The sequence below is a fragment of the Pongo abelii genome, chromosome Y (assembly GCF_028885655.2).
Source record: "Pongo abelii isolate AG06213 chromosome Y, NHGRI_mPonAbe1-v2.0_pri, whole genome shotgun sequence".
Taxonomy (NCBI): Eukaryota; Metazoa; Chordata; class Mammalia; order Primates; family Hominidae; genus Pongo; species Pongo abelii.
The window spans coordinates 4,594,143-4,607,139 of NC_072009.2; the positions used below are offsets into that span (position 1 = coordinate 4,594,143).

The 12,997-nt window shown below is 38.2% G+C and overlaps 1 protein-coding gene across 25 annotated transcripts in view; it reads right to left on the reverse strand.

Annotated features, from left to right (window-relative positions):
* LOC129053431 (histone demethylase UTY) overlaps positions 1-12,114 on the reverse strand; it is a 234,424-nt gene extending 222,310 nt beyond the window's left edge. For 8 of the 25 annotated variants that reach the window (XM_063721447.1, XM_054545477.2, XM_054545474.2 and 5 more), the window contains exons 1-3: positions 10,959-12,114; positions 10,701-10,764; positions 1,565-1,673 (exon numbers count right to left, since the gene is read on the reverse strand). In XM_063721447.1, the coding sequence (XP_063577517.1) occupies positions 1,565-1,673; positions 10,701-10,764; positions 10,959-11,110 (325 nt within the window). In that variant the 5' untranslated portion in view covers positions 11,111-12,114. The remainder of the gene's footprint in view (positions 1-1,564; positions 1,674-10,700; positions 10,765-10,958) is intronic. The other 17 variants (XM_054545475.2, XM_063721446.1, XM_054545469.2 and 14 more) reach the window with 4 other exon arrangements.
* Between the last annotated feature and the right edge of the window lie 883 nt (positions 12,115-12,997).

A 12,997-nucleotide genomic window follows, 5' to 3' on the forward strand; every position in this document is an offset into this window, starting at 1 on the left:
AACCCGGTCTCTACTAAAAATATATTAAAAAAAATTAGCCAGGCATGGTGGTGGGTACCTGTAGTCCCAGCTACTCGGGAGGCTGAGGAAGGAGAATGGCATGAACCTGTGAGGTGGAGCTTGCAATGAGCCGAGATGGCGGCACTGCACTCCAGCATGGGTGACAGAGTGAGACTCCGTCTCAAAAAAAAAAAAAAGAATTCCATTTACCATTCATTGACTTCCTCTGCTACTATTCCCCAGCCTACTACATTATTAGGAGGAAGACGTTAGAGAAACTTAAATAAATCTGTTACTATAAACCATTTTTAAATGGCAAAGTTCCAGCTGAAACATAAATATTCCATAGAGCATGCTACATCAAATCAAAAGTACATTTCATTAGTAAACACTGGCTTAACCTAACAAAAAATGAGGTACATCAGATACTCTACTGCTAAAGCACACAAGTAGTATACCCCCACCAACTCTTCCCTCTAATTCTAAAATAGTCAACTGTTCTTTCTACTACCTATATTTGCTGGAAAATATATCTACCTACTCTCTACCAATGTTTACTTATATCCAAAAGTTATAAAATATTCTTTGGTATGGGAATACTGGTGTGAAGGAAAAATGTTCTAATTTCCTAAATAAATAATGCTCTTGGTCAGTGGCTTGGTACTATGAAAAGTACACATTTTTTACAGTTATCTTAAGTTACTTATCTCCACCTATTGCTTTTTTTTTTTTGAGATGGAGCCTTGCTCTGTTGCCTAGGCTGGAGTGCAGTGGCGCAATCTTGGCTCACTGCAACCTCCGCCTCCCAGGTCCAAGCGATTCTCCTGCCTCAGTCTCACTAGTTGGGATTACAGGCACACGTCACCACACTCAGCTAATTTTTGTATTTTTAGTAGAGACGGGGTTTTGCCATGTTGGCCAGGATGGTCTTGAACTCCTAACCTCAGGTGATCTGCCCGCCTTGGCCTCCCAAAGTGCTAGGATTACAGGCATAAGCCACCACACCCACCCCTCCACCTATTTCTGAGAAGAAAAATAATTTGACTGAATGAAAAAAATCTGCTGTACAGAAGGCTCAAACTCAGAGATGAGCTACCTGTATTCCTTTTAGAATAACACACTGCTACAGATCAGACTTGCAATATTTTCTAACTATAATGAAAAATTTTAAAGAAAATCAAGAAATCAAATGAGGAAATATTGTTTCCCTGATCTTTCCAAAATGTCCACGTTTGTATAATATAGACAAAGATAACAAACGTACTGTCCTTCTACTGTGGTAACATACTTAAAAACATGATTTTCACAAGGGCAAGCAAAATAGCAATACACATGTAGGATATTATACATTTTACTCAATAATCTTAATTTACGGCATATTTACATGAAATCACATAAAATTTTCACATCTCTATTTAGTCTAAATTCTTTCTCATTGATTACTATGTTTATAAGTTTATCTGAAGAAAGTAAAAATCAGAAGTATACCTGAAGAAGGAAAAAACATTACAACTATGGGGCAAATGTAAGTCAAGCAAGAAATTTAAAAAGAGAATAACAATACCTTTTGAATAATCTTCCAACAAAAGGTTGAAGTGACCTAATTGGCAAAAGAAGTCAGAGTCCACTTTTCCTTCAGCTTTTAAGATTAAAGATTCATAGCAGCGAACAGCCTAGAAACAAAAAATTATAAACATTAAGAAAAAGGCATGTCTTTCCTGGAAGAATACATACATCTGCATGAGATTCTTAAAGAAATCAAAGCAACCATAAATGTATGTCACTTCTTCCATAGGCATAGGATTAAATTCAGCATTTCAGAGAGGAAATAACTTCTCTTAAGAATTTACTAATGAAGAAATTAGATCCCAAGGATTCTTGGTGAATTATGAAGTCTTCATCAGTACACCCATATTAAAAGGAGATGAAAGAAGCCAAAGTAATGATGGGCTGACAGGACAACTGGATCAGTTTCATTAAAAAGGGCTAACTTGAAGATACATCTTTTGACTCCAGCTGTTTAGAGGATCTAAAGTGATGCTGATGGACAGTGGAAGAAATCACAACATGGAACTCCTTGAATAAAAATTTATTGACTTTAAAAATAATAATAATAATAATAATAATAATAATTCACTAATGAAGCCAATAGTCATGATCTAAGTACTTTTCCATCTTGAAAAAGACAATATATCATATGCTCAATAAAATAAACTAGAAGCTCGTTAATAACTTTATATAAAAGTTGCACATCTAAATTCTTATTATAATCCTTATTTATACAACAAAACTACTCTCAAATAAGCACTGGAAGAACATTACTGACTCTGGTAGCCATTAACTACATGAAATTTTTGAACATTTGGATTGTGGAAAGCCCAAACTGAGATGTGCTGTGTTTCAAAGATTTCATACAAACTTTGGTGGGGGGTGGTTATGGGTTCAGATCCAGTCTTTGAACTTTCAGGAGTTTGCAGAAGGAACAAACTGAATGAAAACGTTACTAAAACATCAGAAGGAACAGTGTTCTGTAATTTTGCTGCAAACAGAGTTGTTACTAACCACAGATCTTGAAAAACTTAACTTCTTCTAACTACAGTCTTAATAACATGCAAACAGCTTGTTATTTGCAAAGGAAAAGATGCTCAGTATTTTCAAGAATAAATTAATTATTTGTAATGCAGAACAAAATGAATAAATCTGAAAGTAAGCTGAAGGAAAGGAGCAAGGCTAAAGCACAGTATATTTTTCATCATCCCATTTACATAATATTCTAGAAATGTAAACAATCTTTAGTGTCAGAAAGCAGATTAGTGATTACTTATAATTGTTGCCTCCTCTTTCTGAATTACTAAACCACTGCCTGAGTTTACTTGTACTAAGTCCCCACCCACTATGCCAGACCCAATACCAAGTACTTTACATAAACGTTCTTCCTTACACAAAATGCAGTATCTGGAAAAGAGGACTTCAAGTAATGGCAGCATGAAAACGATAGTGAATGCACTCTACAAAAAAGAAGGGGTAATCGCAGCACTTTGGTAGGCCGAAGGCAGGTGGATCACGAGGTCAAGAGATACAGATCATCCTGGTCAACATGGTGAAACCCCGTCCCTACTAAAAATACAAAAATTAGCTGGGCATGGTGGTGCGCACCTGTAGTCCCAGCTACTGGAGAGGCTGAGGCAGGACAATCACTTGAAGCCAGGAGGCAGAGGTTACAGTGAGCCAAGACTGCGCCACTGCACTCCAGCCTGACCAACAGAGTGAGACCCCACCTCAAAAAAAAAGAGGAGGAAGAAGGGGAATAAAGGCAAAACATAGGAAATTTTATTTTTTAACATTGCACTAACATTCACAGCAGTAAAGAGTTTCACAGTTTAGTCCACAAGTACCCTCCACTCCATGCAAATTTTCTTAAAATACATATCTAAAATGTCTAATTCTCCACCAAACAGTAGTAGACCTAAAAACAAACAGGTAAGTGTAACCCTATTATACTAAGTCACTTTTTTCAACCAACAAAAACTGACCCCAAATAAATCTATATATTGTATTTAGCAGGAACTTCAAAGTAGTTATTACAAATATACTTAAAGAATTAAACAGTGGGCAAATACAGAAGATTGAGGTTGCAGTGAGCTGTGATCATGCCACTGCACTCTATCCTGGGTGACATAGCAAGACATGAAAAAAAAGAAAAAGTGGGCAAAGAACAAGAACAGATCAAAAGAAGACACATAATAGTCAAAAAGCACATTTAAAAAATGTTCAACATCACTAATCATCAGAGAAATGCAAATCAAACCCACAATGAGATATCATCTTACACTAGACAGAATGTCTACCATTAAAAAGATAAAAAAAAAAAAGAGATATTGGCAGGGATACAGACAAAAGTAATCTCTTATGCACTTTCACAGAGTATTAGCACACTCTATGAAAAACAGTATGGAGATTTCTCAAACTACTAAAAACAAAACTACCATTCAATCCAACAATCCCATTACACGGTATATACCCAAAGAATAAGAAATCATTATATCAAAATGATAACTGCATTTGTTATGTTTACTGCAGCTCTCTTCACAATAGCAAAGATCTGTAATTACTCCAATGTCCACCAATGGATGACTGGATAAAGAAAAAGCAGCATATATAAAATTAAATACTATTTGGCAATTAAAAGAATGAAAATATGTCTCATGCAACAACAAGATGGAACTGAAGGTGATTATCTTAAGTGAAACAACTCAGAAACTGAAAATCAACACTAAATATTTAATACTTCAATATAAACAATCAAATCCAAAAAAAGAAAACATTGAACAAAAACAGAGCTTCAGAAACGTTTTGAGATCATGCCAGGCGTTACCATCTTAATATAACTGGAGTCTGACAGAAAAAATGGGAGAATAAAATAACTATCATCCAGGCCGGGCACGGTGGCTCACGTCTGTAATCCCAGCACTTTGGGAGGCTGAGGCCGGTGAATCACAAGGTCAGGAGCTCAAGACCAGCCCGGCCAACATGGTGAAACCCTGTCTCAACTAAAAACACAAAAAATTAGTTGGGCGTAGTGGTGGGTGGCTGTTATCCCAGCTACTTGGGAGGCTGAGGCAAGAGAATCGCTTGAACCCCAGAGGTGGAGGTTGCAGTGGGCCAACGTCACGCCACTGCACTCCAACCCAGGCAAGAGTGCAAGACTCATCTCAAGAAAAAAAAAATAACGAAAGAAAAGAACTATCATCAAAAATTCTATACTTCATTATACTATACTTTTATTAAAAAGCAGAATCATATTCCCAGATAAACAAAAGCAAAGAACTAACTGACGATAGACATACTTTACCAAAAAGAAGTATTGTTTCACGCAGGAAAAAATTAAAATAGCAGGTAGTAATGTGAATTCCCAAGGCAATAACATGGTTGTGGGATGAGCAAGGAGTACTGGGCCAACTGCTAAGTTTGCACCTAAGGGATACACCCCCTGATAACTGCTAATCTGTTTTTGTATCTCTCTGGATTTGCAATTTTGGAGAAAGTAAGACTTCCTTGAAAAACAAACCTGAGGGCGTTCATCACCACTACACCTACCTTGTAAGAAATGCTCAAAGTAGTCCCACAGGTTAAAGAAAAATGATGTTAACCAGCACACAAAAGCATTTGAAAACACAAAATAAAGATAAACGTATAGACAAATATAGTAACCTATAATATTATAATGCAGATGAAAAAATAATGAATAAATCTGGTATCTCATTTTTTAAGGCATAAAAAAATTCTAAAAAATACATTAATGGATCTCTAAAGGACAGATATAAAGAGCAGTTTTTATATGCAACTGAAATTTAGTTCTTGTCGGTTGACAAAAGATGATTATTGGCCACGTGTGGTGGCTCACGCCTGTAATCCCAGCACTTTAGGAGGCCAAGGCAGGCGGATCACCTAGGTCAGGAGTTGGAGACCAGCCTGGCCAACATGGTGAAAGCCTGTCTCTACTAAAAAATACAAAAATAGCTATGTGTGGTGGCAGGTATGTGAAATCTCAGCTACTTGGGAGGCTGAGGCAGCTTGAACCTGGGAGGTGGAGGTTGCAGTGGGCTGACATAGCATGAACTTCAGCATGGGCAACAGAGGGAAACTGCATCTCAAAAAGAAAAAAAAACACCAAAGTTATAACTTTATGAAGCTTTATGTTACTGCCATGGTAACTACAAAGAAAACATCTAAGACATAATGTACAAAGTGAAATGAAAAGAGAATTAAAACTTGTCACTACAAAAAAATCCAATGAAACACAAAGGAAGGCAGAAAGAGAGGAAAAGAGAAATAAAAAGGGTACAACATAGAAAACAAGGTAAACTTTTAGACAAATATAGTAACCTATATTTTAAGGCATAAAAATGAAGTGAAACAATGAAAGAAAATGGAATTAGTAAGTCCTTTCTTGTCAGTAATTAAATAGAAGCAGATAATGCACCAATCATAATACATAGAGGGAATAACTGGATTTAAAAAAACAAGATACAACTATACATTGTGTAAAAGACACTCACTTTAGACCTAAGGACACGCACAGGTTAAAAGTGTAAAAATGAGAAAAGATCTGTATTCTATTCTCTGAAGAGGGCAAGAGTGGCCATCCTGGGACTATACATGCAGATCACCATGTCTAGCTAATTTCTTAGTTTTTTGTAGAGATGGAGTTTTGCCATGTTGCCCAGGCTAGTCTTGAGCTTCTGGAGTCAACTGATCCGTCAGCCTCCACCTCCCAAACGGCTGGGATTACAGGCAAGAATCACCAAGCCAGGCCGAATAAAGCTTATAACAAAATGAGATCAGCGAGTAAAAGAACAGCAAAGTACGCTACTTTAAACATCTGCTAAAAGCTAAAGTCTGATTTTACATCTGAATTCTAAATAAAATTACAAGATGCACTGCTGTGGTATGAATCAAATAATCTCCAAGTAACAACTCTGTCGTATTAAGAAACAGCAATGCAAACTTTTATTTTCATAAGCTAACCTTTACTGTGAACTTTTAAAGCCCTTCACATGTTTATTCTACACTGATGTCCCAGTGCTAGTCATCCTACCACTTAAAGGACTATTTGTTCAATCTAAACTGAGGGAGGTCTTACTTCAACATGACCTTCATAAAAGTTTTCCATTCATGACACTCTCAAGTTTGTTTTGCTCTGAGTTGTGGTAGCAATATATAAGCCAATCATGTGAAGATTCAAAGCAAGTTCATAAAATATGCCAGTCATTTTATGACAGCCATTGACCAATTTATAAAATATGTAGGTTTAGGTCTTAATCTGTCAAATGAAACAATCTTATATTCTTTAAAATACAAATTAGCTCTCTAGACAGCTCATTAAAATGGGATCATTCATTAGCATCACAGTAAGTTGTAATGCAAAAATAACCTTCAAAACTAAAAATTAATCTATGTCAGAACAAATATGTAATACTGTGGTTGGAAAGCACTAAAATTTAATTTTGGCTTATAGCATTATGCCTATAAATTTTGCCACTTGAGTTACAGACATTCATGTCAGGCAAAACAATCTTATTTGGCAATTTAAATAATGTCAAATGTTCCCTAGTTATTTCAGTTTGACTCTTTTAAAAGCTAGCTATTTAGTAATAAAAGTAGGCTGGATGCAGTGGCTCACTCCTCTAATCCCAGCACCTTGGGAGGCTGAGGAGAGCAGATCACCTGAGGTCAGGAGTTCCAGACCAACCTGGCCAACATGATGAAACCCTGTCTCTACTAAAAACACAAAAAATTAGCCAAGCATGGTGGTGGACACCTGTAATGCCAGCTACTTGGGAGACTGAAGCAGGAAAATCGTTTGAACCCAGAACACAGAGGTTGCAGTGAGGTGAGACCGTACTATTCCACTCCAGCCAGGGCAACAAGAGTGAAACTCCATCTCGGGGGTAAAAAAAAGTAAAGTAAACCAATACCAGAAAAGTGCCTATTTGTTCTCATATAGTTTGGAACTGTGCCTAGATATCAAAATATTTTCTATAATTGCTTCAGATATGTATGTCCAACGTTGTACCCAATTAGCATTCTTACATAAGGCCTACTTAATACTTTGTTCAGTAATATGTAAACAATAACAACCATAATTGTTTAGAAGACAACTTCCAAACTGTAAAATACTTTTTCCTGATACACCAAATTAAAGACCTAATTCTAAATACAAAACATGACATTATTTCTATAGTTGCTTTTTAAACTCAAAACACTATTTTTAGAACTGGAAATGAAGTTCTACAGGTTACAGGTTAGCAAACAAAACACGTATAATGCAAGATCTTAAATATCACCTTTCAAATATTACAGTATAAAAAACCACTCAAAGCATTTTAATAGGTGTTTCTCCTGTTAATGCCTCTAGCATTATATTGAAGGCATACTGTAATAGTAACATTCTATTTGACAGAGTGAAACTCTATCATAATACAAACAAAATCAACCTAAAATATTTTCCAACATGAAAGAAAAGTTACTATTGCTAAAATTTGTTTTTCACTTAATTGAACTGCTTATTACTTAAATATGAGCAAGTTATTAGGCTTCCACCAAAAAGCTTTTGCTGAAAAGTATTTACATTAATTCAGATGGCAATCTTATAAAAATTAATAAAAATCTTATAAACAAATAAATAGGTTACAGAATTTTAAGGGAATCTATTGTTATAACCATACTAATGGTTTGATATATGGGTTCATGTATAAGGTCAAAAAAAAGAAAAATCAGAGAAACTAGTCATTGGGATAGAGCATCCTCAATGTCCAGAAAACTTGACAGGAAAAAAAGGATATTTATAACAATATTTTAAATCTTTAGAAACTTGTAAAACAATACTGACATTTGTAAAATCTATAAATAAAACTTTCATAGAAAACATAAATACGAATAAAAATTGAAGTATCAGTGATATAGATCATTCTAAGAATTTTTTTAAAAAACAGTGATATACGCAAAGCTCTGTGAGAAACGGAAAAAAATATTTTATTATACATACTGCAGAATAATTTGTCTTGGAGAACAGGTACTACCATAGTTTGAATATGTCCCCCAAAGTTCATGCATTGAAAACATAATCCTCAATGCAACAGTGTTGTGAAGTGATATCTTTAAGATTGGACAACATCATGAGCAGGCTGCTCTCATGGATGGGTTAATGTCGTCATAGTGAGGATAGGTTCATTACAGAGAGTTAGGCATCCCCCATCTCTTGCAGTCATACACTTTCTTGCCCTTCCACCTTCACCAAAGAATGATGCGGCTCTAAAGCCCTCATGAAACGCACCCTTTGATCCTGGACTCCCTAGCCTTCAGAATCCTGAGCCAAATGAAGTGAAATTGAGTTAATATTTTTTTCATTTCAAACAAGTCACTGCAGTTTAATATACGGCATCACTCAGTGTTTTATGAAGCTACAGTTCTCCCCAAACATAAAGAAACCACTTTCTCATATTTAAAATGTTACTGTAATCAAAGTTGGAAAGGATCAATACGTAGAAAAAAAAATTCCTTAAAATTTAAAACCCATATTATCTGAAAAGTCCATTCCAAACTAAAATTTAATATTAACCACAACCCACTGAGAATTTATCCAAACTCCAGCATATGAAGATTTAAAGTTCTCAACCAGTATTTTCCCACATTATCCCAGAAAACATCGAATTACTTTTATTTCATTATCATAACTATTTTAAACATTAAGGCAGATCAAGAGTCACTGTTGCTTAAATCGTATCGATACTATAACATGTTTTTCATAAAGCGATTTTCACTTGCATAATCAAAGTTTAACTCATGTTTCATTTATCAGTCAAATGAAGTGGATTTACTAACATTTATATATATATACACACACACATTATACACACATATATATTATATTTTAGTTTTCTGGTCATTATTGGCCCCCAAAACAAACATACAAAGGAGATTAATAGGTAAAAGAACTTAGCGTCTGTACTGAATTAAACTACAAAAGTAAAACGTCTTGGCAAGTAAAATGTTCACCTTGAGAAAAAAATTAGTATTTCCTTCTCAAATGCAATAATAAACTGAAATGCTTAGCTACTGGTTTCAGCATCTAAAAGACGGCGCGATTGTTGTACCATTCTTATTTCACGGGACCAATCGACAACATACAAATACTTTAACAAGATTTTGGTGAGGGTAAAAAACGATACACCGAGGAATATTCCAGGGCCAAGTTACGCCAACAATTCACGTGGGACTAACTAAACGTGCTGCAATTAATAAGCACATATAGGTTTGAGAATGCTGCTGTCAATGTTGGAGATAACGCAAGAATTCTACTTTTAAATAATAATAATTTTTAATAAGCAACATGAAGGTACAGAAGCGCTCTTTACGGTCTACTCCTTGCTAAGGTTTCCGGGTTAATACCTCCTCCCTCTCCCCAAGCTTCCCCCTTTATTGCTCCTCCCCCTTTTTACCCGCCATCTTGGCTGATAGGAGCAGCCATTAACTAAACGACAGTGCCAACTTTTCACACAAACAACGAAATCTTCCCACTGTAAGACTGACACCTAAGAAGCAAGGTTCCTGAGTGGAAAAAGCACACACATTCATGAAATCACATTTGTAGCACTGTGGATCCTAAAAAAGTAAACAAATCACTAAACTTCAGGCTAAACATACACGCATCAGTTTATAGGTCAAATATCTACTGTAAACTCTTCACCGCTGTAACTTACTTGCTACTTACACTTAGGACACCAAGGATATTTTTAAAAAAAAAAGGCAAAAAGAATTTAAAATTAGACACAAAGAGCCAAATGCCAAAAGGCGAGGGGAAGAAGCAGGAAGTTATGAATTTTGAAAACTGTACACATTCACAATTTGTGACGCTAAAATTCAGGAACAAAAGGCCCTAAAATAACAGGCATGTTGTGTGGACCCGGTTTAGCCCGGTCCCAAAGTGTTCCGATTTTTTTTTTCCTCAGGGTAGAAGGGAGGCTAGAGCAAGGGGCGAAGTATTCCAGAGTACGGGGAAAGCAAAGGCAAGAAATACTTTTCCGACCCCTTGGCCATGGAGCACCGCCAAAATAAATACTGGCTGGGCGGTAAGGAATGCGGGGCCTTGGTAGAGCAAAGTGCGGACCAAAGACTCTGTCCGCGTCTGGTTGTTTTACCTTGCCTAGTAGGGTCTTCGTTCTGGCGCCATCTTCATGAAGCCTCACGAACCCGAAGAGACGGCTGTAGAGAGAGATATACAGTTTGTTAATGGTCTGAGAAAGCCAGTGACCTGGCCCTTCCCGAGTCCGACAGCGACAGCGACAGATTGGTGAGTGCCAAGCTAAGGATGACCTCGTCACCAACGTGGGCAAGCTGCGTCCAGGCCTTCTCCGAGGGTACCGTCAGCCAACCAGGCGGGTGATGGAGGTGCGTACCTGTCCAAGCCACCAAGCGCCTCCCTTTCCTCGACTGTCAGGCTAAGGGACTCCTCTTCACTCTCGCGGCTCGCTTTTCCTGCCGCCATTTTCTTTGCTTCATCACCGAAGGCAACAGCGGCGGTAGTGAGCGACACTCCGCAGGATTTCATGGAAACGTAACAAATTTCCAAGTCCCACGATGACACCCAACCTTAATCGAGTAGTTGAAAAGACGCCTTCAATCGCTGCTTGAGACTGTGACGCCAATTTTATCGCCTCCTTAGCGGCTGCAAGGAAAAAACCTGAGGCAAAGCCGAAAGCATCCGAAGCACGGGCAGCGGAACTCGGCTACCTGGATCACATCTCGGAAACTACAGGCAGAAGCTCGCAATGCTGGAGAGCACAGCAGAATTTCTTAAAATCACAAACTTTGCCAGCACCAGCACAAAGTTGTAATTGTGTCCTGGGCGAACCCCACGCAGCCGCCGCGACCTCCCCGTTTCCAACCAGTTAGTTGTAGCCAATCTAGGCGACTGATTCGTCTCACGTGATTTTTGTTGACTTACGTCAGGCATGGCTCCACTGTACTCCTGGGCTGCTGGGACCCCGCCCATCCAGTTCGCCAACGACCTGGGAACGTGACAGAGGCTGACTCTGAGTCTGACCGCTGGTTGGTTGATGGCCACGTCTATCGAGAAAAGGGTAGTCTCTGGGATGGAACAACCTGTAGGTTGTGCTAGTTAAATGCATTAGGATAGAGAATGGAGTGTCCATGCTGTGTCTTTTTGCAGTTGCGATACGCTTGAAGGGGGAAGAGAGCGATGGGAAGGGCGGCATCGGGCATCACCCACGGGGCGCAAATGCGAAAAGAGGACACCATGGACTTCAGGAGAGTCCGGAATGAGGCTCCCACTGTCACAAGCCTTGCGAATGCGAGACCTTGCAGGGCATGGCAGGGAAGCTGCGCAGGCCCTAAACCTTCACCCTCAAGACTTTTGGCCCTAAGGCCTTGTCACCTCCATAGGCTGGTTCTTTGCCCATTTCCACTTCACTGACCAAGTCTAAAGAGAAGGCATAATATCTTATGACCTCAGTCGGTAAGCCAGGCCCTAGGGAATCAACGTGGCAACTGCATTTGTCAGTTCATGAATTATCTAAGCAACAAACGATAAGCAAAAAAAAAAAAAAAAAGTTACTCCACAAATCCAAAATGTTTATTTCTATTGTGATAATGATAAGTCCGTGAGGTCTCAGTAAGAGTAGGAGCTGCTGTGGACAGGAATTATAAGAACAATAATTAAGACCTTCACTACACTTTCAAGATGCAGTAACCCTTAGAAAAGAAAAAAAGAAACACCATTTTTTTCTTTCTCAATTGTAACCAAAATTATAAATAATAGGTAAAACAATTTATTTCTGAACCCCAAATATCTGAGAGAGGTCTTAGTCAATTTAAAAAGTTTATTTTGCAAGACTTACCCGTGATACATTTGCCCAAGGTGGTCAGGGCACAGCTTGCTTTTGTACGTTTTAGGGAAACACGATTGGTTCGGTCAGGTAAGAGGGACAGCTCGAAGCGGGGGCTTCCATGTTAGAAGTAGATAAGAGACAGGTCGGGAGCTGTGGCTCACGCCAGTAATTCCAGCACTTTGGGAGGCCGAGGCGGGGAGATGACCTAAGGTTGGGAGTTTCAGACCAGCCTGACCAACATGGAAAAACCCCGTCTCTACTAAAAATACAAAATTAACCGGGCGTGGTGGCGCATGCCTGTAATCTCAGCTACTCTGAAGGCTGAGGCAGGCGAATCGCTTGAACCCAAGAGGCGGAGGTTGCGGTGAGCCGAGATGGCACCATTGCATTCCAGCCTGGGCAACAAGAGCAAAACTCAGTCTCAAAAAAAAAAAATGTAGATAAGAGACAAGAGATTGCGTGCTTTTGAGTCCTTGATCAGCCTTTTACTGAATACAGAATTTAGTCTGGCTAGTGACTCTGTATTTTTACATACATAAATAATAAGGCAGAGGAAGCAATCAGATATGCAGTTGTCTCTTGTGCGC